Source organism: Acanthopagrus latus, chromosome 1 (genome assembly GCF_904848185.1).
Source record: "Acanthopagrus latus isolate v.2019 chromosome 1, fAcaLat1.1, whole genome shotgun sequence".
In the NCBI taxonomy this organism is placed as follows: Eukaryota; Metazoa; Chordata; class Actinopteri; order Spariformes; family Sparidae; genus Acanthopagrus; species Acanthopagrus latus.
The window spans coordinates 31,630,706-31,651,386 of NC_051039.1; the positions used below are offsets into that span (position 1 = coordinate 31,630,706).

General features: G+C 41.6%; 1 protein-coding gene across 1 annotated transcript; it reads right to left on the reverse strand.

The window, feature by feature from the left end:
- Positions 1-6,093: 6,093 nt before the first annotated feature.
- Positions 6,094-12,665, reverse strand: LOC119027658 (cingulin-like). The gene is made up of 7 exons (XM_037113044.1): positions 12,266-12,665; positions 10,440-11,911; positions 9,439-9,560; positions 8,076-8,150; positions 7,396-7,443; positions 7,071-7,121; positions 6,094-6,663 (listed from the first exon to the last, which is right to left on the reverse strand). Exons 1-2 carry the CDS (start codon positions 12,440-12,442, stop codon positions 11,198-11,200), a joined length of 891 nt encoding a protein of 296 aa, XP_036968939.1. The 5' UTR covers positions 12,443-12,665; the 3' UTR covers positions 6,094-6,663; positions 7,071-7,121; positions 7,396-7,443; positions 8,076-8,150; positions 9,439-9,560; positions 10,440-11,197.
- Positions 12,666-20,681: the final 8,016 nt, after the last annotated feature.

Genomic DNA, 20,681 nt, shown 5'->3' on the forward strand with positions numbered 1-20,681 from the left:
TGTGTCAGTAAAGATCTCTTCCTTCCATTGATCAGCTGATTGTACGATCCTTCACATAGAAACAATCAAACACAGACAAGTAGATTTATATGGTTTTAATATGACAAACTCATTATAGGTAACACATTATAAAAGTGCAACAGAGAAACCAGACAGTCAAAAGTACATTCAAGAAAATATTCTGAATAAAAAAAGGTAACAGGAGATAAAAAGTTGAAAATTGTCTCTGTTGTGTTCACGATGTCTCCATCATCCACCTCAGACAACAAACTCCTGAGCAGCAGGGAGACTCCTCTCATCTTCTTCTTTTACATTAGATCATCTTTACATTGTTTGCAAAGTCATCTAGTATCATCAGCATGGAAGAAGATATTCACAAGTCAGTTTTAAGCATTAATCTGCTGAAGGTACTTGAAGTTTCAAAAGTAAAAGCACAGGTTCTGCAGTCAAATGACCTCTGAGTAGCTCAAGTCTTACAACATGCTTTAAATTCTCAAGAACAACTAACAAACATGACATTATTATCATTATTATTATTATTCATTTATTTATTTATGTAAGTTGTCAAGGCTGTTTAGTTAATTGTATTTAAGGTTTTAATGCAATTCTTTCTGATATGCCCAAATGTGATTATGGAAGGCCTTCCAGACCCAGATCAGGAACCAGTACCCAGCCCAAGCTCTCTAAGAAGACGAGGGACAACTCCCCATGTTCAATTCAGAGAGAGATCCCCTCTCCACGGACGGCTGGGTGTCCATGTGCATTTGTTCTGGGATGTTTGTTTTACACACTTGAGCGACATTTTTTTTTTTTTTTTCTAATTGAAGAACTACTTCTTAAATTAAAATTGGTGAACCGGAGCACCTGGAGGAAACCAGTTGTTGCTCAAGGAGATCAAATGCACATTATTGACCTGAGTTCCTGAGCTGTTTATTTAATTATATTTAATTTTCATGCTATTCTTTTTGTTATGCCTAATTCTTTTTGTTATGGAGGGCCTTGCAGACCAGTTCAGTTCCTGAGAGTGAATCAAGCCAAACAGAATAACCTCCTGAACCAATTCCTCTTTCTCCTCTGCTTGCTCAGGAGATCTTCCAGCTGGGACTTCATGGAGCTTTCTTTCTCTTCCCACTCCTGCTGCTTATCCTGCAGCGTCCTCCGGAGATCCTCTGTGGCCTGAATGAGGGATGTCTTTTCCTCCTGCCATTCCGCCTGGTGACTCTCCCGCCTCTGTTCAACATTCCTCAGAGCAGCTGCGAGAGTTTTATTCTCGCATTTCTGCTCATCAGGCTGAGCCTGACAGAGAGCTGTAGACTTCTCCGTCTCCTCCAGCAGTGAGAGTTTATCCTTCTGCCAGCAGAGGTGCTCAGTCTCCAGAAGATCTTCTGCCTCTCTCAGGGCAGATGTGATTTTCCTGGTTTCCTCTCTGTGCTCCTCAAGCTGGGCTTGATGGGAAGCCTGAGATCTTTCCACAGCCTCCTTTGCTTCCTCTTGCATATCATGCACAGTCCGCTTGAAGTCCTCTGTGGCCTGAATGAGGGATGTCTTTTCCTCCTGCCATTCCACCTGGTGACTCTCCAGCTTCTGTTCAACAGTCCTCAGAGCAGCTGCGAGGGTTTTATTCTTGCATTTCTGCTCATCCAGCTGAGCCTGACAGAGAGCTGTTAGGTTCTCTGTCTCCTCCAGCAGAGAGAGTTTCTCCTGCAGCCAGCAGAGGTGCTCAGTCTCCAGAAGATCTTCTGCCTCTCTCAGGGCAGATGTGATCTTCCTGGTTTCTTTTCTGTGCTCCTCAAGCTGGGAGACTTTCTCCTTCTGCCAGCAGAGGCGCTCAGTCTCCAGAGAATCTTCTGCCTTTTTAAGGGCAGATGTGATCTTCTCAGTTTCCTGTCTGTGCGCTTTAAGCAGAGAGATTTTCTCCATCTGCCAGCAGAGGTGCTCAGTCTCCAAAAGATCCTCTGTCTCCTCAGAGAGAGGTTCGGATTCCTCCAGGTCCTCAAAGACAGGTTTGGATTGCTCCAGGTCCTCAAAGAGAGGTTCTGGTTCCTCCCAGTCCTCAGAGAGAGGTTCTGGTTCCTCCCAGTCCTCAGAGAGAGGTTCGGGTTCCTCCCAGTCCTCAGAGAGAGGTTCGGGTTCCTCCAGGTCCTCAGAGAGAGGTTCTGGTTCCTCCCAGTCCTCAGAGAGAGGTTCGGGTTCCTCCCAGTCCTCAGAGAGAGGTTCGGGTTCCTCCATCTCGTCCAGTGACTCTCCGGTATTATCGTCGTAGTCTTCGGCCTTCTTGCTCTTCCTTCCTCTCATGGTGACGGTCTGATTAGAAATGATTTGTATGTGTAAGTCAGACCACCTCAAATGTTTGAACATTCTAGAATTCATGACATCACCGGGGCTTTGATATGTCTTCTTTGATTTAATGCTTGGGTGTTCTTCATTCTGTTGCTATAGCAACAATGACACTGTATGTTGTGGTTTACTATAATCTGATGGTGGCTTTTGTCTGTTATGTCAAAGTGTAAATATTTACATTCTGTATTCATCACACACACACACACACACACACACACACACACACACACACACACAGATTTTATTTCTCCTTGTAATAAGCAAACTATCCAGTCTGATCCCAGTTTTGCCAAAAAATGTCAAGCACTTTCAAGTGAGGTTTTAATGAGATAATAACTTTAATCAGGAGCATTTAATTCATCTGTCCTTATTGTCTGTCTTCAGGTAGTAATGCTGAAAAGTCACAGTGTACAAAGAGGATGTGTTAGGAACAATGGATAGAGTCAGTGAGTTTATTATATGAAGAGAATACATATTATTATTATTATTATTATTATTATTATTATTATTATTATTATTATTATTAGTGCCATAATGTGACATTTTCTATCTGTCTCTATTCTTTCTATCACATGTTGTTATGGAGGTGTATCAGTGACTCTTGTCTCCTCCATCTTCTTACTTCCCGTCCTCTCTTTAAATAATAAAAGCATCAAATGTCAATTTGTCAATGCACCTGTAACATTCCTGTGTTACAGCCCTGAGGGGCAGCCTGGACCTGGCTGGAGTCAAAATACATAAGGGTTGTTTTATCGAACAGGTGATGAAGATAAATATTAGGAGTATAGTCGGGTGAGGTGTTGGAGCCCTGACTCTCAGTCTGAAGCTCACATGGAGCTCTGACAGCTGACAGAGTACATGTGCATGATGTATCGATCAGTGAATGGATGATGCAGGCTTTCTCTCTCTCTCGCCCTCACACACACACACACACACACACACACACACACACACACACACACACACACACAGTGTGTCAGATGGAGTCACTCAGCCGCCTGCAGCCTCGCCGGGACACGTGTCAGCCTCCTCTGCTCTGTTTCCTGCAGTAACTCTGGATTTTACAGAGTTTATTATTGACTGTGAGGCTTCTGCAGGTTCACTGAGGTCTGCAGAGAGCAAATAGTGACGTGACAGCACGCACAGCTCCGAGAAATGCTGAAATATCGCTGCAATCCTCAACACAACACACCCAACATGTGCGTCTGCTGCTGGGGACACACGGGCGAGACCAACTCAGTCCGGAGGGGTGGCCCGCTGTCAACATGTCGTTTAATTTACAAAATACTGAGTAAAGTGGGTCAGATTCGATAAATGTTGAGTGAGAATACATTCTAACTTTTATGTTGGTACTTATAAAAATGTAAAACTTGTGATGTCACTTCTTTAGGTCGCTGCTTTTAAATGAACAGTTCAATGAAAATAAATTAAAATAAAATAAAACAAGTAAATAAAATAAAGATAAAAAATAAAAATATATAAATTGTGTTAAAATAAAAAAGTTAAATAGAAAACAAAATAAAAAAATCAAATAAAGATAAGATATAATAAAAATAGATAACATGATAATAATAAAGTGAGATCAAATATAACAAAACTAAAATAAATACTTGACCATCTTCACTGTGTTGTTGTCCAACTACAAGTGGATTATAATAAACTATATCAGGTACTGAATTTTAATTGGGTATTTTGATTTTATACGTACTTTTACTTATTTACATTTTTTTACATTGATTTATACAAAATATAAATCAATTTATAAAGCATGTATTTTATAGGTTAAACTCCACAGCAGTATATAAAGTAGCTTCAAAACAATTATCTTCACCTTTACCAGCTGCAACATTAGAAATTAGATAATTGACAGTAGTAACGCTGCAATAAGCTCTGTTGACAGTTTACACATTTACAGACACATATTTAGATTATTCTTCTCAGCACATAGAAAACAATGAAAAACAGATTTGTAGAAAAATATATATTTGATAAGACTGATTATTATTGAGTGACAAGTTATTAAAATACAGGAAGCACAATCATTAACATTCAGTTCATTAGTGCATCAGATTAAAGTAAAATGTGTTTTACAAACGTCCTCAAACCAAATAAGTTGCGACGTGTCACACACTGTAAAAACGACAACTAGTAATTGTTGATTTCATTTAAATTTTCAAATTAAACTGACTCAGAAATAAAACTTTCCATTTACAACCAACGAAAACTTGTCTGCCCAACAAATTTCTCTCATTGTTGTCCTAACTAAGATTTTCTAAACAGCACAACAAAGACTATCAACTTTTGAGTTGAATTTTTGAGAGAAGTTGAGAACCAGTGGGAAACCCCATAGATGACTGACGTGCGCATGCTCACATGGTCTGAACCAGACCTAACGGACCTTCTAATGAGCCTGAGCAGAGGTGAGCCGTGTGATGGTGGCCCATAGACAGCAAGACAACTTGACCAAACGTGGCCAAAGTTGTGTTTGGACATTTTCTGGACAGAAGCGGGAGCTGACGAACATTTTGCCTGAGCAGGTAAGCTAATTAAGTGTGTTGTTAGGGTTTTCTACAAGCGCCTAACAATATTTCCAGCCATTCACCTACTTCTGTGCTAAGGTTTTATTTCAGAGCATCGGCCCAGCTCGTTCGACCCCCGCAAAAAGTAATGTTTTATACTGTTTAATGTTAATCACGTCTGAAATTCAGATACAGACTCTCATCACTAAATGACGGCATCTCACACTGGCTTTTTTACTGCACGTCTGCCGTGGTAAAGCTTATTAGCTTGTTACCTGCTTTGTAATCGGTTTTAATATTGTCCTTGTGTGGAGACATGATTTTAACATTGACCAACGTGTTGCATGTGCTGAATAAATGGCAATATTTTGTTGATTTTCTTGTTTAGATATCTGACGAATTTCATCGGATCACGAGCAAAGACCTCCTGGGGACTTTCAATGCATCCCTTGACAAATTTGTGCCTGGCCTGCTGAAACTGTACCGGTCTAAGAAGGGAGCTCTTGGTGAGAAGATGGAAGACCTCCTGGATAAACTTGATGAACAGGTGAGTGAAGTGCTCCTTTGCCTGACATTTTTAGAAGAGTATGAATATACTTTTCTCATAAGAGAAACAGAAAAAGATGTTGGCAAAAACACATTACTGGTCTGACCTGTACTTTATCTTCATTACTATAAAAGAGTTCTGATTTTGCGTTGTGTATAAGTAGACTATGTTACTATGCTAATTGAAATGCTTGTTTTCCACTGAATACTACTTAGACATCTGACATTGTGTCCCACCGAAAGACAGCAGCACTGAGAGGCCTGCCCATTTTCCTCCGAGAAGATGCAACAAAGGTTTTCCTGAAGTGCTTGGTAAGTAAACTTTGTAAGAACTTTTAACTGCTCTAGTTCATCATAGTTATGCCCATGTAAAACTTCAGTGTCTGGGTACACAGCCAATCATCTGTGGCACTATTCTATTTAATGTGCAAGTGGTCAAGTTCAGCTTTTACAAGACAGTCAAGGTGTATGCATGAATGTGTTGCTGGACACTTTTTTTTCATATACTTTGTTTTTCTTTTTTGATTCTGGACTTCAATTTTAATGTCTCTGCTGCAGTGCTCAAAGCACCCAAAAAAAGAAAGCAGCAATACTTTTTTACAGAAATTGACCCAACTACCCATGACATTCTGAAATGTACTTGAAGCAGTGTTCAACAAAATAAAAAAGATTTCAGATAACATTCAGCTGTGCTTTGTTTAATTCAGTATTTATTTATTGAGCATTTTTCAAATGTAATTACATACATTTTCCTTTATTTATATAGGTACATTTTCAACTCACTGGAGTAAGAATTGTATGATTATTCAGCAAGAATATCTGTGTTTGGTGAAGGCAGAAATACATGGCATTGAAATCAGAATTTCTTTGTTAGCCTTCCAGGATTATCCTAATTAGGTGAACAAGAAGATCTAAGTTGGCAGAACTCTTGTCAGAACTTGAAAACCTTAATTAAGTCAACAACAGTAGGCAAAAGTTGAGAAAACTCAAAAATCTCTTGCATCATGCTGCCTTGATATTTTACGTTTTCTCAACTTTTTTTTTTTTTTTTTTACAGTCCAGTAACAACAGTCACTTCTGATTAAACTTAAGTTTCATTTTCAGCATTAAAGAATTTCTCAGTATAGTGATACAGGACTGGCAGCAGCAGACAAGATGTCCAGAATAAACCAGGAAGTAGGTGTTGACAGGTACAGGTGAGGCTTTCATCTCACCTCCATCATCAGACTTCTGGGTAGTTGGGAGATTCATTCATAACCTTTTTGTAAAAGAAACACAGGATGTTATTTTAAGTCCAGTTTAACAATTTGGATACAAATGTTTATCATATATCAAGATAACATGCTGTGAATTTGTCAGTTTAATGAAACTTATTAAATATTTTTTTGATTGCAGTTATCTATGAATGTTTGGTCCCAAGTCTCATATCATTGTTACAACACACAATCACATCCAACAAGAAGAGATGAGTCTACACAACAAAGATGGTATCAGGCCGGTTTTAAAGCAACATTATGTAGAAACTGGGCCAGTTTTACATGCATCAAGAGCAGTTTGTAGTTAAAATAGACAAAATAGTCAGCAATCTAACAAACTATATACTAATATCATAAGCTCTGTATGTGAGTGTCAAATGTTAATGAATGTATGTTGATAAAAACTTACCTGGGAGGAGGTTGGTCTTCTCTGAAATTAAACCAGGCACCTTTTGATGACCTGTAGGAAACAATCAGCACTGTTATCAGGCTACATCATCAAAAATCAACAGGATTTAAATGTGACAGTGAGGAGTGTGAAGAATAAGGTGAGAGGTTGTACATGTAGTGCAACTATACAAAACATTCAGTTAGTAAAAGCTTCCTTCTTCACCACAAGCTGTAAAAATAATAAGCTCTGTGTGTGTGTGTGTGTGTGTGTGTGTGTGTGTGTGTGTGTGTGTGTGTGTGTGTGTGTGTGAAATGTTAATGAATGTATGTTGATAAAAGCTTACCTGGGATCAGGTCGTCCTATTTTAAATTCAATGTTGGACGCTTTTGACCTGTCAGAAGATAACAAACATGAGCTGTTGTCAGACAGAGATTCCACAACACTGTGCCGGAGACAGCAACTACAACAACACAACAGTGAAAGACGACAAACACATGTGAGTTCATGTGTTTTGCTCTAAATCTGGTCACATAATCATCAGCAGTAAACTACAGGAGCTGCCCGGCTTTCACTGCTGTTTTTAGAAGAAATGTGATAAAGAGTCGCTCAGACACATTTTGTGTTTAGTAAATTCTGTATATTTGTCCTCATTTAAGATGCTGAAGACACGACCTGCTACCACATTACTGTTGTTTGGTCCTGTCACGTGTCTTTGTGGGTTGAAGTGTGGAACATTTCTCTTTTATTGGATGAGTGAAGGATCTGTTGAGCTGTCAGACTGAACGCCATCAGACCGACACACTCCTGACCTGCACTGCTACCAGTTTATCCATTCACACACACATTGTCTCTCCTCTGTTGCTGCTCTGATACTACGTCTGCTGGACGATCAGAGGAGGAACGAAGCCGTTCACACAGACGGTGAGGCAGAATAAAGGTGTGATATTCCACCTTGAAAAGACAGAGTGAATGTGAATGGGGCTGTAGATACTAAAATTATAAAGTAACAAAATAATGACTTACCTTGTACGCTGGCAACCTGATCGAACGCCTGACCCGTTTCTCTCTCTGGGTCTCATGACTTTTGAACGGTCTCGGCTGTAACACAACACACACAGTGTGATGACTAAAGAAGGTGGAGAGCTGAAAGCTGATCTCTGGGTCAGTTTTGAATTTTAGACATTATCATTTAACTTTCAGTCATTGCAGTGTGTCTTGACCTTTGACCCTCTTGCTCCTTCACCTGCTGCAGCCTTATCAGAATCAGAATCAGAAATCCTTTAATGTCCCGCAGACGGGGAAATTTGTTTGTCACAGCAGCTACATAATTAGTGTGTGACTTTAGACTTTGAATCAAAGCTACTCACACATGAACTCACTGTCACTGTCATTATGTCAAATGTCTGTGTTCTCTCTCCTTTGTGTATATTTTCACGACACACTGTGACTTATGTGACGTTTCCTCTGCTGCCCAGAGGATTGTGGGTCAGAATAGCCAGAAAAGCATGTTGGCTTGCACACTGTAAAATGCGACCAGGTGTAGTAGGACATCCTGGTGTTTGTGGCATATTGCATTTAACATCAAACTTCATATTGGGACAAACCATAGACACATACAGACGCTGCACTGACTCACTGGACTATATGTCCACGTTGATGCCATGTTGGACGTGGCAGGTCTGTCTTATAAACAATGATTTTGACAAATTTGTTTTTATATTCAGTGATTCACTGACAGAACATGAACAAAGTCTTCAAATGAAAATAAGACACTGCAGCTGCAGTGAAGCGAGAAACCCCATGACTGAAGATTAGACACTTATCATATTGTATAAAATAAGATATGATTTCATTTTCTGTCTCAATGATTCTCATTATTAGAACTTAAATCAATATAAATCAGGAGGGACTCTGGAAGGAAGAAGCACAGACACACTCACAACAAGTGTGAGTAAGAATGTAAAATAAGGTTAATTCACAGATAACTATCATCACTATCTGATGCATCACACACATTGTGATAACAGTGTGAGGAAGAAGATAAAAGAACTTGTGTATGTAATGTGTGAATGAACAAAATGTTCATAGCTGCAGGAACATTTTAATGATGTAAACACTTTGTTTTATGAGAGGAGCATGTTGGAGGATCATCTAGTGACTAGTGACGCAGCATGATCAGAATTGTGACTCCATTATCTAACTCTGGTTCTCTTCACTGATCTGTCTGTTCTGTGCAGGTGAACAGGTGTAACAACCTTCTTGATAATCAATTATTCATTAAAGTATCTTAAACAGAATACAGAATTTCTCTCTGGACACACAGAAACACCAGCATCACATCAGCTCACATATACTACAACTGTAAAGTAAGTTAATAATTACTTACTGTGCCTTACTCAAGAAGATGTGTCTCAACAAATTACTTCCCCAATCCATTCTCAGTCACGTTCAGTCTGATCCAGAGATCTTTATCTCAACTCAGAGTTGGATCTGTCTGCCCTCCTGCAGCTGTATGAACAGATGTTATTAATGTTTCCATTTCATAGTTTTAAATTCAGAAAAATTCATACGTTTATTTGGGCGTTTTTGTTTAACAGGCTTGTCAACATTACGTGTATAAAAATGTAAAAACAGAAACGTCATCTTACTTCTATGACTTTAACACAAACCAACTTCTGACCTGTTACTTTGTTTGATTTGTAAATTAAACGACATACTTAATAATAAGTATGTTTAAAAATAATATTAGTCACATTTCCTATAGCTGGATGTTAAAAAAAATGCATCACAGATCAAAATAAAATTAAAGTGAACTGCTTTTATCAAGTCTCCAATTTCTTTTGCTATAGAATGTTCTTGTCGCTCCAAGTAAGAACAAACTAAACAGGCAGACTTTCGACAGAGGAAACAACATGGCAGCCACTTCCTTATTTTGTTTAAGAGCCGTCAAAGTGGAAGTGAAGCATTTATTCAAGTCCTAACTTCTAAACAGAGTTTACAGCCCTCATGCAGCTTCTCTGCTCACTTTACACTCCTGTAAGATTCCTCTTCCATGAACTAACGTTGTCAACTTCAGCAAAAGTTCCAAATAAAGTTTTCAACAGTATTTCACATGAGAGTCATATCCTGGTCTTTATTATAAAACTTCTACTATTGAACTTCAGTAAATTCACACTGAAAAGAAATACAGACTATTTATCATATTTTGTACCCAAATCTCTTTTTCCCTTTAGCTGCTTTCTTTTCTGTCGTCAGCTCTATTCCACAAACCTGCAGCTCAAAGTCGTCAGCATACTTTTTTTTCATTCATCAAATTCAATTAAATAACTAAAGCAATGAATGATACATTAAGATCAATTAAAATATATAAAGCATGTGTTACGATACCTTGAAGTGGTGAACTGCGTCTCACAAAGACAAAAGTGAAACTGCAGCTCTCATGCGATCGGCACCCACAATGATAGAAGAGGTTGTCTCTGAAAACTACTTACAGGAAGTTCAACATGTGTTGTGTGTTTCTTCTTCTTGTGTGTTTCTATTGTGTCACTGAAATCCCATCATATGATATTTTCAGTCATGTGTGCAGGTTTTTATGAGATCATGTGATATATACTTTTATTTATTTATGTAAGTTGTCAAGGCTGTTTAGTTAATTGTATTTCATTTTTTAATGCAATTCTTTTTGATATGCCCAAATGTGATTATGGAAGGCCTTCCAGACCCAGATCAGGAACCGGTACCCAGCCCAAGCTCTCTAAGAAGACGAGGAACAACTCCCCATGAACCTCAAAAAGCCTTTAAAGGACATGGGAAGAAACCTCGGGAAAGGCAGTTCAGAGAGAGATCCCCTCTCCATGGACGGCTGGGTGTCTATGTGCATTTGTTCTGGGATGTTTGTTTTACACACCTGAGCAACATTTTTTTTTTTTTTTTCTACTTTAAGAACTTCTTCTTAAATTAAAATTGGTGAACCGGAGCACCCGGGGGAAACCAGTTGTTGCTCAGGGAGATCAAATGCACATTATTGACCTGAGCTCCTGAGCTGGTTATTTAATTGTATTTAATTTTCATGCTATTCTTTTTGTTATGCCTAATTCTTTTTGTTATGGAGGGCCTTGCAGACCAGTTCAGTTCCTGAGAGTGAATCAAGCCAAACAGAATAACCTCCTGAACCAATTCCTCTTTCTCCTCTGCTTGCTCAGGAGATCTTCCAGCTGGGACTTCATGGAGCTTTCTTTCTCTTCCCACTCCTGCTCCTTATCCTGCAGCGTCCTCCGGAGATCCTCTGTGGCCTGAATGAGGGATGTCTTTTCCTCCTGCCATTCCGCCTGGTGACTCTCCAGCCTCTGTTCAACATTCCTCAGAGCAGCTGCGAGAGTTTTATTCTCGCATTTCTGCTCATCCAGCTGAGCCTGCGAGAGAGCTGTAGACTTCTCCATCTCCTCCAGCAGGGAGAATTTCTCCTTCTGCCAGCAGAGGCGCTCAGTCTGCAGAAGATCTTCTGCCTCTCTCAGGGCAGATGCAATCTTCCTGGTTTCCTCTCTGTGCTCCTCAAGCTGGGCTTGATGGGAAGCCTGAGATCTTTCCACAGCCTCCTTTGCTTCCTCTTGCATATCATGCACAGTCCGCTTGAAGTCCTCTGTGGCCTGAATGAGGGATGTCTTTTCCTCCTGCCATTCCACCTGGTGACTCTCCAGCTTCTGTTCAACATTCCTCAGAGCAGCTGCGAGAGTTTTGTTCTTGCATTTCTGCTCATCCAGCTGAGCCTGACAGAGAGCTGTTAGGTTCTCTGTCTTCTCCAGCAGAGAGAGTTTCTCCTGCAGCCAGCAGAGGTGCTCAGTCTCCAGAAGATCTTCTGCCTCTCTCAGGGCAGATGCAATCTTCCTGGTTTCCTCTCTGTGCTCCTCAAACTGGGCTTGATGGGAAGTGTGAGATCTTTCCACAGCCTCCTTTGCTTCCTCTTGCATATCATGCACAGTCCGCTTGAAGTCCTCTGTGGCCTGAATGAGGGATGTCTTTTCCTCCTGCCATTCCACCTGGTGACTCTCCAGCTTCTGTTCAACAGTCCTCAGAGCAGCTGCGAGAGTTTTGTTCTTGCATTTCTGCTCATCCAGCTGAGCCTGACAGAGAGCTGTTAGGTTCTCTGTCTCCTCCAGCAGAGAGAGTTTCTCCTGCAGCCAGCAGAGGCGCTCAGTCTCCAGAAGATCTTCTGCCTCTCTCAGGGCAGATGTGATTTTTCTGGTTTCTTTTCTGTGCTCCTCAAGCTGGGAGACTTTCTCCTTCTGCCAGCAGAGGCGCTCAGTCTCCAGAGAATCTTCTGCCTTTTTAAGGGCAGATGTGATCTTCTCGGTTTCCTGCCTGTGCGCTTTAAGCAGAGAGATTTTCTCCATCTGCCAGCAGAGGCGCTCAGTCTCCAAAAGATCCTCTGTCTTTTTCAGGGCAGATGCGATCGTCCTGGTTTCTTCTAACAGAGGTTCAGATTCCTTCCGGTCCTCAGAGAGAGGTTCGGATTCCTCCAGGTCCTCAGAGAGAGGTTCGGATTCCTCCAGGTCCTCAGAGAGAGGTTCGGATTCCTTCCGGTCCTCAGAGAGAGGTTCGGATTCCTTCCGGTCCTCAGAGAGAGGTTTGGATTCCTCCAGGTCCTCAGAGAGAGGTTCGGATTCCTCCAGGTCCTCAGAGAGAGGTTCGGATTCCTCCAGGTCCTCAGAGAGAGGTGTGGATTCCTCCAGGTTCTCAAAAAGAGGTTCGGATTCCTCCAGGTCCTCAAAGAGAGGTGTGGATTCCTTCCGGTCCTCAGAGAGAGGTTCGGATTCCTCCAGGTCCTCAAAGAAAGGTGTGGATTCCTTCCGGTCCTCAGAGAGAGGTTCGGGTTCCTCCAGGTCCTCAGAGAGAGGTTCGGATTCCTCCAGGTCCTCAGAGAGAGGTTCGGATTCCTTCCGGTCCTCAAAGAGAGGTTCGGATTCCTCCTGGTCCTCAGAGAGAGGTTCGGATTCCTCCAGGTCCTCAGAGAGAGGTTCGGATTCCTCCAGGTCCTCAGAGAGAGGTTCGGATTCCTTCCGGTCCTCAGAGAGAGGTTCGGATTCCTCCAGGTCCTCAGAGAGAGGTTCGGATTCCTCCAGGTCCTCAGAGAGAGGTTCGGATTCCTCCAGGTCCTCAGAGAGAGGTTCGGATTCCTCCAGGTCCTCAGAGAGAGGTTCGGATTCCTCCAGGTCCTCAGAGAGAGGTTCGGATTCCTCCAGGTCCTCAAAGAGAGGTGTGGATTCCTCCAGGTTCTCAAAGAGAGGTTCGGATTCCTCCAGGTCCTCAAAGAGAGGTGTGGATTCCTTTCGGTCCTCAGAGAGAGGTTCGGATTCCTCCAGGTCCTCAAAGAAAGGTGTGGATTCCTTCCGGTCCTCAGAGAGAGGTTCGGGTTCCTCCAGGTCCTCAGAGAGAGGTTCGGGTTCCTCCAGGTCCTCAGAGAGAGGTTCTGGTTCCTCCCAGTCCTCAGAGAGAGGTTCTGGTTCCTCCCAGTCCTCAGAGAGAGGTTCGGATTCCTCCCGGTCCTCAAAGAAAGGTGTGGATTCCTTCCGGTCCTCAGAGAGAGGTTCGGGTTCCTCCAGGTCCTCAGAGAGAGGTTCGGATTCCTCCAGGTCCTCAGAGAGAGGTTCGGATTCCTTCCGGTCCTCAAAGAGAGGTTCGGATTCCTTCTGGTCCTCAGAGAGAGGTTCGGATTCCTCCAGGTCCTCAGAGAGAGGTTTGGGTTCCTCCAGGTCCTCAGAGAGAGGTTCTGGTTCCTCCCAGTCCTCAGAGAGAGGTTCTGGTTCCTCCCAGTCCTCAGAGAGAGGTTCGGATTCCTCCCAGTCCTCAAAGAAAGGTGTGGATTCCTTCCGGTCCTCAGAGAGAGGTTCGGGTTCCTCCAGGTCCTCAGAGAGAGGTTCGGATTCCTCCAGGTCCTCAGAGAGAGGTTCGGATTCCTTCCGGTCCTCAAAGAGAGGTTCGGATTCCTTCTGGTCCTCAGAGAGAGGTTCGGATTCCTCCAGGTCCCCAGAGAGAGGTTCGGATTCCTCCAGGTCCTCAGAGAGAGGTTCGGATTCCTTCCGGTCCTCAGAGAGAGGTTCGGATTCCTCCAGGTCCTCAGAGAGAGGTTCGGATTCCTCCAGGTCCTCAGAGAGAGGTTCGGATTCCTCCAGGTCCTCAGAGAGAGGTTCGGATTCCTCCAGGTCCTCAAAGAGTGGTGTGGATTCCTCCAGGTTCTCAAAGAGAGGTTCGGATTCCTCCAGGTCCTCAAAGAGAGGTGTGGATTCCTTTCGGTCCTCAGAGAGAGGTTCGGATTCTTCCAGGTCCTCAAAGAAAGGTGTGGATTCCTTCCGGTCCTCAGAGAGAGGTTCGGGTTCCTCCAGGTCCTCAGAGAGAGGTTCGGGTTCCTCCAGGTCCTCAGAGAGAGGTTCTGGTTCCTCCCAGTCCTCAGAGAGAGGTTCTGGTTCCTCCCAGTCCTCAGAGAGAGGTTCGGATTCCTCCCAGTCCTCAGAGAGAGGTTCGGGTTCCTCCCAGTCCTCAGAGAGAGGTTCGGGTTCCTCCATCTCGTCCAGTGACTCTCCGGTATTATCGTCGTAGTCTTCGGCCTTCTTGCTCTTCCTTCCTCTCATGGTGACGGTCTGATTAGAAATGATTTGTATGTGTAAGTCAGACCACCTCAAATGTTTTAACATTCTAGAATTCATGACATCACCGGGGCTTTGATATGTCTTCTTTGATTTCATGCTTGGGTGTTCTTCATTCTGTTGCTATAGCAACAATGACACTGTATGTTGTGGTTTACTATAATCTGATGGTGGCTTTTGTCTGTTATGTCAAAGTGTAAATATTTACATTTTGTATTCATGACACACACACACACACACACACACACAGATTTTATTTCTCCTTGTAATAAGCAAACTATCCAGTCTGATCCCAATTTTGCCAAAACACAGAGTTATAATGTCAAGCACTTTCAAGTGAGGTTTTAATGAGATAACATTGTACAATCAAACACAGATATGTAGAAATATATTGTTTTAATATGACAAACTCATTATAGGTAACAAATTATAAAAGTGCAACAGAGAAACCAGACAGTCAAAAGTACATTCAAGAAAATATTCTGAATAAAAAAGGTAACAGGAGATAAAAAGTTGAAAATTGTCTCCGTTGTGTTCACGATGTCTTCATCATCCACCTCAGACAACAAACTCCTGAGCAGCAGGGAGACTCCTCTCATCTTCTTCTTTTACATTAGATCATCTTTACATTGTTTGTAAAGTCATCTAGTATCATCAGCATGAAGGAAGATATTCACAACATATAGTTTCAATATATTACCCACTTTCCTAGGCGCTGCTACAGCTGCACTATATGAAGATTTAACACGTTGATAATTTGTATGATTGATACTTCATTGATAACATAAGTTTGATTATCAGCAAAATCCAAAAACCATCAGGATGAGAAGTAACATGTTGGATATAAAATACATTTTAAGGCTTTCTTTATATCAAATATAGTAAAAAAAAAAAAAAAAATGGGGTGGTCTAAAATATTACCCCCCATGTGAATTTTTGTTTTCAAAACACACCTAATTAACCAACCAGCTTTCAAACCACACCTAATTAACCAACCAGCTTTCAAAACACACCTAATTAACCAACCAGCTTTCAAAACACCTGTGCAGCCAGTTGGCTTCCTAACAACACCTGAGCATTCAATCAGCATAAAAGGACTCGAAGGAACAGGGCACCTGTACACATTATTGAGAGGGACTACTTTTACTCACTATGCCAAAGACAAAGGAAATCAGTCTTGAGCTTAGAAAGAAGATTGTGGAGGCTCATGAGCGTTTCACAGTGTCTAGAACCGCTGTAAGTTGCATCATTGCCAAGTACAAGGAGACAAATTCTGCACCCAGGGAAAGTAAGTCGTTAGCTATCCAGCTAAACAAAATGTCATGAATGTACTGTCATTTGAATGTAAAAAGCTTACTGGTGGGAGGGCCAGCCTCCTTCAGAAGTGGGGTTAGGGGTTAGGGTTAGGGAAGTGGGGCTGATCTCTCCAGCCTGATCACTCTCGGTCCTGCTGTTATTGGGAGAAAAGAGAAACAGACCAGCAGGAGAGAAAGTCAGTTTTTAGCCATCCAGCCACAAGAATCACTGGATTCAGAGAAACAACCAAGAAGACACCAGAACAGTTCAGCAACATTACGCTGATGTCTCTGACCTGACATGTTTCTATCATGACAGGAAAATGATGTTCACGGCTTCACCAATAAGTGTTTCAACAAGTTTGTGTAAGAATGTAAAATAAGGTTAATAGATCTGACTCACAGATTGTGTTGATCATCATCAGATGCAGCGTACTCCTCCTTCTCATCTGAAGAAATTAAATCTGACCTGATGAACCTAATCAGCAGCGTTGAGATGTTACTTCATCAGAATCAGAATAAACATTCAAACAAAAGCAGCAGATTTGTATATGATAACAGTGTGAGGAAGAAGACAACAGAGTGTGTTCATGTGCTGTAAAAACTACAGCAGTACTTACGACCATGCTCCTGTTAGACTTTTATGACAAACAAGTGTAATTTACTTGAACGCACCATGACTTCTCTGTTCTCACACACACACATCCTTTGCAACACAAAGTCATGTAGTGTAAGACATTCTTTCTGAACACACAGCAATACCAGCACCACATTAGCTAAATTACACTACAACTGCAACGTAACGTAATATTTACTAACTCGGATTCACTTTCTCCACAGCTCGGTGTTGACTCGCTTGTTTTCACAACCATTCTCAGTCCCGTACAGTTGGATCCAGAGATCTTTATCTCTGATCAGAGCTTGGGTGTGGCTCTCCTCCTGCTGCTGTATGAACAGATGTTATTACTTTGTCCATTTTTTTTAATTCAGCAAAACACTAATGACCAATTAATCTTTTAACAGGCTTGTCATCCTAACATATTTCAAGATGTAAAAAACAGAAACGTCATCTTACTTGTATGACTCCAACAAAAACAAAATTCTGACCTGTTCCTTGTTCGTTTTATAAATGAAATGACTCACCTGAATAAATAATGGTAGTTAGATTATCTTAAACTAATGATGAACTAACCCTTTTGTAAAGCACGAATCAAGGCTTGTGTCGATGATGTATGTGGTGATGCTGCAAAAATAATGTGAAATGGATCGATGCAATGACAGAAAGTATGCATGTCTGTAGATATATGTTCATACTGTTTTTATGCAATGACTTGGTGTGTGTGGCTGTGTGTGTTTGTGTACTGCTATACGTTTCTATTTTTAAACACGCGCACTTATTATTTTTTCATGTTTTCTAGACTCATGAATAATGAACTGACTGGAGAGCTCTTTTAAATGTCGCTGTACCTGTGACAATGACAATAAATACGTATTCTATTCTATTCTATTCTATACTATAATCACTCACTCTGCCTGTTGTACTTGGTGACACAGTAGATCAAATGAAGCACCATCAAGCTTCGGTCCATGAGTGAACCAATTGTATGGAAAGCTTCAATGCCTCATGAAGGTTCATCTGGTCTTCAACAGCAACAACAGCTGCTTGCTGTGACGCAACTTCTGGCAGATCAAAGGCCGTTGTTCACTGAGTCTCTCTCCTTGTTCATCTGTCTTAGCTGTTTATTCTAGTGATGGGAACGGCAGTTCTTTTTACTGAACTGAATCTCTAGAATCTGTTCAGTAAAATGATTTGTTCAAAAGATTCATTCACCGAATCGTTCAGTGCTCTCCAACTCCCTGAATTGATAAGCAGCCAAACAATCTGTCACTCAGTTAATGATTCAGCCCTGAGGTTCACGTTCACTTACTGAGGGACGGTGTGCAATCATTCGCGGGAGACGCAGTGCTGCTCTGAGTGGTTTACATGCACTAAAATTATTACACGGTGAAAGTGTCCTCTGTGCACAGTAAAATCACTTAACATGATGCTACATGGATGTTAGCAACACAGCGCTAATTTTAGCAGTACTGTTACTGAACGTGAATCATGAGAATCATGAGTGAGTGACACAGCGCCACTTTCAGTACAGTATGTGAACGAGAATCACATCCTCAGCGTCAGTTCTCTGCCTGCAGTAGGTTCACGAAACATGATCGAATCACAGAGCGAACGTGATTCACGTCCTGGCGTCCCTCGTTCGCAAACGACCTGCTGAGGACGTGAATCACATCCACGCTGTTCTGAATCAGCTGCTGAGAATGACGTTCATGAACGTGAGTGACTTTTACTGTGCAGTAAAATTGCTTAAGATGATGCTACACGGATGTTAGCAACAGAACGCTAATTTTAGCAGTATGGTTACTGAATGTGAATCATCTCCTCTGCCCTGGGTGAGTGACACAGCGCCATTTTCAGCACAGTACCTGGACGAGAATCACGTCCTCAGCGTCAGTTCTATGTGTGCAGTAGGTTCGCGAATCATGAAGGAATCACAGCGCAAACGAGAATCACGTCCTGACAGTTCTCTGAGTGAGTTGCGGCAGTTCCACTCCCAGCCGGCATGCTCGCGGCTGAGCTCAACTGAACTGAGAAAGGAACGAATCAGTCCATGAAGTGATCCCGTTCACTTCGTTCACTGAAAAGATTTGTTCGTTCGAACGACACGTTTGCGACCGACACAACACTATGGGGGGATTCTGGGATGCCTTGTAGCTGAGCAGGCATGCCTGAACTGAGCTCTCCAACTTATTCTATAATTGAACATAAAACAACGCCAAATTGGACCATGGAATGGGTAAGGACAGCTGGTGTGGAATGGATACTTGACTTTGAAACAAAGACCGAAAGAAAGAGAAAAAAGAAGACAAAGCTGTTGCTAGCAAAGAAGGAGTTGTGACTAAAGCTAACACTAGCCGCAGCAAGACAGGGATGGCTGAGGTCAATGTGAATTCAACACTGTGCAAATCAGAGGATTCTAAGGAAATTTGTGAGTCTCTCTCGGAGAAAATTGACTTGAACTCAGCACAACTCCAAATATCCATCAATGCGGTGAAGGCTACTTTGGATAACGTGCTAATGAGGGTAATGGAGGCTGAGAACTGTATCGGTGACACTGAGGGCAAAATATGTGAGATTAAACAGCTGACGAAGCAGCTAAAAAGAGACAACAAATTCCTCAACATAAAACTCGACCAGCTCGAAAATCACAGCAGAAGGAATAATGTTCGTGTTGTGGGACTAAAAGAAGACACCGAGGGCATGGACCCTGTTAAATTCGTCACAGATTGGATTCCGGACATTTTGGGGCCGACAGCTCAGACACAGTGCCGCGGACTAGGTGAGCCTCCTCGTCTCAGCCCCAGACCTGTTTTGATCCATCTACTTCGACTGCAAGATCTTGAAAAAATACTGGCCCTAGCCAAGAGGAAGGGGAATATCTGCTACAACAACTTGAAAATTAGCTTGTTCCCTGATATGAGCCCGGAATTAACCAAATGCCATTAACAGCTCGTCCCTGTGCTACAAGCGATTAACGTATGGAATTAGATTTGTGTCTTTACTGCAGAAAATAAATGATCTCAGAGAAAAAGTAGCAAAAAAGCATTTCATGAGAGAAAAAAAAATATTTGAGAGAAAAAGTTTTCATACCAATAGCAAAAAATGATATTATTTGAGACTAAACAAAGTTTTGAGAGAAAGGATTTTCTCATAGAACATAAAAAATATAAATTTGAAATTCTTAAAATTATTCTGAGAAAATAATCTCTCAAAATAATTTTAACTCTCAAATATATATTTCTTCTTTTCAGTGTGAAACATTTTCTGTGTTTCTTTCAAAACATTCTTCTTCTCTCTCTCAAAGCCTAAGTCTTTGCTCTCGATGCAATTTCTTACTCTCCTGTCAGGATTTTGCTCTCGCTGTGAAATGAATGTCATGGGCGGGGCCACATTCCTATTGGCCGGTCAGGTGAGAATCATCTTGGGAGTCAAAATGAATCATTATACCATTGTCGATTCACTGGCAATCAATACAAACTAGATTCTGATCACTATTAATCAGTATTTGGAGTTCACGTTAGAGCTATATTGTGGCCACTATTTAATTTTTTTTTTTTGACCAAGTCATATCTGGGGCTCCATATTTTTGCTATCAGTGTGGTAACTTTTTCTCTCAAACGTTTTTTTTTTTCTCTTAGATCATTTATCTTCTCACATGTAATAAAGACACAAATCTAACTCCATATTAAAGCGAGAAACATCGCCTGCTACCTCATCTATCCTGCACGCCTGAAGGTCAAGTTTTTTTTGCATCATTTAGTTCAAAGTCAAGAGGTACAACGAGTTTGCTGCATAAAAAAAGTCCCCTTTGTTGCTACTAAAACTGTATCTGACTCTTCAGGTAGATATATCATGGTACAAGGGCAAATGTATTCAGAATCCTGGACCTTCATTAACATTTATGCACCTAATTTTGACGATTGTCTATTTATGCAGTAGATCTTTCTTCAGATCTCCCAAGCGCCTGGGTTTCATTTGGTCGGCTATCACTTTTTATTCGAAATTCGAATATTCGTTCGAAAGTGGGGGGAAAAGTTCTCATTCGAATGTAATGACCTGATCGAAATCAAAATGT

Excerpts from the sequence above, each read along its gene's own strand:
- LOC119027658 (XM_037113044.1), bottom strand. The coding sequence starts at position 12,442 with ATGGAGAAAATCTCTCTGCTTAAAGCGCACAGGCAGGAAACCGAGAAG. Across the intron at positions 11,912-12,265 it reads TCACATCTGCCCTGAGAGAG|GCAGAAGATCTTCTGGAGAC; the intron begins GCAGAAGATCTT and ends GCCCTGAGAGAG.